Source organism: Oryza sativa, chromosome 8 (genome assembly GCF_034140825.1).
Source record: "Oryza sativa Japonica Group chromosome 8, ASM3414082v1".
Classification (NCBI taxonomy): domain Eukaryota; kingdom Viridiplantae; phylum Streptophyta; class Magnoliopsida; order Poales; family Poaceae; genus Oryza; species Oryza sativa.
This window is the reverse complement of record NC_089042.1, coordinates 14,951,299-14,954,935: the sequence shown is the minus strand read 5'-3', so window position 1 is coordinate 14,954,935 and position 3,637 is coordinate 14,951,299. Positions and strand designations below refer to the sequence as shown.

At 46.8% G+C, this 3,637-nt stretch overlaps 1 protein-coding gene across 1 annotated transcript; it reads right to left on the bottom strand.

Annotated features, from left to right (window-relative positions):
• Positions 1-411: 411 nt before the first annotated feature.
• Positions 412-1,386, bottom strand: LOC107281938 (subtilisin-like protease SBT1.2). The gene is made up of 3 exons (XM_015793774.1): positions 1,102-1,386; positions 836-998; positions 412-764 (listed from the first exon to the last, which is right to left on the bottom strand). The coding sequence occupies exons 1-3, from the start codon at positions 1,384-1,386 to the stop codon at positions 412-414; spliced, it is 801 nt and encodes a 266-aa protein (XP_015649260.1).
• Positions 1,387-3,637: the final 2,251 nt, after the last annotated feature.

The following is a 3,637-nucleotide window of genomic DNA, read 5'->3' as shown; positions in this document are numbered from 1 at the left end:
CTAAGGAGATAAATATGGATACATCCGAATAGTTCTTGTCGTTTTCATATAGAACTCTATTTGTACTTCCTTATCCGGAACTTCTTCTATATGACATGGTATGTGGTGGGCCTCGCGGAGCTTAGTTAATTACTATTGGGTATGTGATATCCATAACCCTAACAGTAGTAGAACTATATCTAGGAGCAGTGAGCTGGAAAGTGCCCAAAGTATCACATTAGGATTAAAGTTAAGTTTTCCGTAAACACTATTTCTCACCGGTGAATCATCTCTATTCTTTGCATAACCTTAGCTTCGTATCTTGGACGAACCTGATAAAGAGCCGACACACACGTTTCCTATGAAAACCGATACCTGAGAATACTCTCGGGTGAAGTGCTACATCGGTATTTTCCGTACGCTTGTGTAAGGTTAAGAAATAACAAGAACGTGCCCGGCCCTGATGCTGTACGCGCCAGCGGCCGCAGCTCGGTTTTCATCTTGGATGGGTTTTCCTGTGTTGTCCACGACGTCGGCGGTTGTCACGAACGCCGACCGGATCGCGGCGGGCGACCAGTGGGGGTGAAGAGTCCTGAAGAGCGCCACGAGCCCGCTCACGTGGGGCGTGGCCATCGAGGTCCCCGACATGAAGTCGAACGGCGTGTACGGGTGCGCGTCCGGTACTCCAGCGAAGATGTTGACTCCTGGCGCCATGATGTCCAGCTTCAGGATGCCTGGGCTGCGCTTGCTCGGACCCCGGCCCGAGAAGCCAGCGACGATGGGCGCTGGAATCGACGACCCCAGAACTGTATCGCCGAGTTCGAGGGCCTCATCACCGCGGGCGAGGACGCATAGCCCTTGAGCCTCTCGCGCTCGTCGTAGGAGACTTGGACGATAGGACGAGCAGGCCCGTAATCGTACAAGTCGAATGCGTAGCCGGGCTGCTGTATTGATACAGCGGCTGCGGCCTTGTACTTGGTCACCGCTTCTGCGATGGGATTACCACCCCTAGGCGTGCTCTTCAAGGCCTCAAAGATGACCATCTTGTCGCGAAAATGCGCCTGCTTTTCCACTTCCGGGACAGGCAGTAGCGGCACTCCCCATCCTCTCCGTAGAGGACACCTGGGTCCTCTTCCTGTTGGCCATGTATTGGCCCAAGATGGGGTTGCCGCCGGTCGTTGACTGCAGCTTGGCCTCCAACGAGCGGTCGACCGTGCCGGCGCCCACGGTGAACATCCAGGGCACGTCGTTCTCCACGGTGGAGGCGCCGGGGCCTTGGTTGCCGGCACACACCACGAACGGAATACTTCTCCATGGCGCTGTAGGCGGCGATGGCGACCACGTCGCGGTCGTAGGTCGTCTTGACTTCTTGGCTGATAGAGAAGGAGATGACGTCGACGTCGTCATGGACGGCCCTCGTCCATGGCGTGGATTACTGCGTCGTCCGAGCAGGCACGGTAGTCGCCAACAAGTGACGTGGTGAGGTGGACATGTAAACAAGATGTACTTATTGATTCATGTGCTCCCTGTTTAGATCTGAATATAGATAACATGTACTGCAACTATTAGCTGAATAATTCTTAGGGTTGAACCTTTTGGTTGTGTTTTTGTTTCAGGTTTCTAGAAACGTATCTCCCAGGTACTGAACTTACTCTTCCACTCAGGTACAAGGAATTTCCAGGCCCAACACTGCCCCTGCTCGCGCCTTGGGACCAAGGGTCCGGCCCTCCATGCAGTTCACTGGAAGCTCCTCGCTTCCTGAGCAGCAGAGCAGGTGTACGGGACAAGGTGGAGGCCCGGAGAATTTCACGAGCCGAAGAAATCCACGAGCCACTGGTGCAAGGGGTGGGAGAGGAGGTTCCCCTATCTCACTCAGATCTAAATAGGAATGCCGAATGGCCTTGTAAGTTATTGTGAGTGTTGGGTCAACAGTTCATTCTCATGACCTTTATGAAGTGTGATATTGATTTTGGTTTAACAGTTCATTCAGGTCTTTTTAGCTGTCATATCTCTTATGCATAAACCATGGTTTTAGGGTGTTTAGTACATCTTTAGATGCTCTGTGATGTTTGTGAAAAGCTTCTATATGAGTGCTTTTAAGAGGAGAGACTCAATAGAGTTGTTTTAATACAATTATTATGTTTTAATCATATGCTATTCTTCATAAACCATGTTATTAGGGTGTATAACTGTCTGGTACATCTTAGATGCTCTGTGATATTTGTGAGAAGCTGCTATATGAGTGCTTTTATGAGAGGCTCAATAGAGTTGTTTCAATACAGTTATGTTATGAGCTCATATATGCTATTCTGCATATCAACTAATTAATGTTTTCTTGCCTGCCTATGAGTTAAATCTAATTTGTGTAAGGAATAATCAATGTATAAACTGAGTGCACATTTTTTTCAGAAGATTAGCTTTCTCTTGTTCCTACAAATTATTAGTACTCTTTTTCAGTTATGCAGGATCATAACCTGCCACTTTTTTTCAGTGATAGGATTGCGATTCAAACATATAAATTATTTATTTAGTTCATCTTTTTCAGTAAAGAAGGTTTCCATAGTAGTGTTCAGCCCCACATCCTCAGGACCCCTTCGCGTCTAATCCTGATCCTGACGCGCAGGAGACGCTGAGGCCTGGCGTTCTCCTTGCCCTTGACACACTCAGGAGGTTTGTGCTCGAGTCGATCAACTCCCTCGCGCCTGCACTCATTCTGGGCGGAGTGCTGCCGCCGCAGCATTGGCTGGGCCTGGGTAGGCGCTGGCCGCCCCAGGATCCTCCTCGCCTCCAGGTACATTGCAATATGCTCACCTCCAACCCTGGTCTACTTTATTTGCTTCTAGATCTGGTGGTCTCGTATGATGTGACCATATGTGTTCATTACGGCTGCCTGCTAAGTCTCAATTAGAGATTGTCAGATTGCTAATTGTTTAGTGTAATGCTAGATAAATCGATTTCGGGATTTTCAGTGTACTGCTACTGATTGTCAGATTGATAATTGTGCTTCATTTCCATGGGGGTTGTTAGTCCATATTGTAGTAAGTACCAATCCTTAGCCTAACATGAATTTCTAGAAATTAGATAACATTATTTTATGTAATCATGTCCACTTTATCTATTAATATTTAATAATCATGCCATAATTTATTTTCAAAATTTCAGTTACCTTGACCGCAAGGAGGATCATTGGTACCCTGGGTTGATGGTGGTCCTGCGATGTGGATGACACAAACAAGCTGAAGGTCTCCATTTTGTGCCACCACACAATCAGTTTCCAGTTTCAAGGATGCCGCTAATATCACCGGTGGAGAAACCCTTCGTAAGTCCCGGTTTGTACCCCTTTAGTCCCGGTTTCCAAACCGGGAGTACCAACCCGGGACTAAAGATCGCTATCTTTAGTCCCGGGTGAAATAACCGGGACTAAAAATCGATCTTTAGTCCCGGTTGATAACACCAACCGGAACTAAAGATCGAGTTGACCTTTTTTTTTCATGGCCCTGTTGCTGCATGGTTTATATATATGTTTCAATACATATATATGCATACATATATATATATATAATATTATATATATGTATGTATATATGGTTCAGTACATATGTACATGCATAATATATATATATTTATACATATATATGTTATGCAAATGCGTGTGTGT

Excerpts from the sequence above, each read along its gene's own strand:
- LOC107281938 (XM_015793774.1), bottom strand. The coding sequence starts at position 1,386 with ATGACGACGTCGACGTCATCTCCTTCTCTATCAGCCAAGAAGTCAAGA. Across the intron at positions 999-1,101 it reads CCAACAGGAAGAGGACCCAG|AGCACGCCTAGGGGTGGTAA; the intron begins GTGTCCTCTACG and ends GAGGCCTTGAAG. Across the intron at positions 765-835 it reads CGAGCGCGAGAGGCTCAAGG|CGCCCATCGTCGCTGGCTTC; the intron begins GCTATGCGTCCT and ends CGTCGATTCCAG.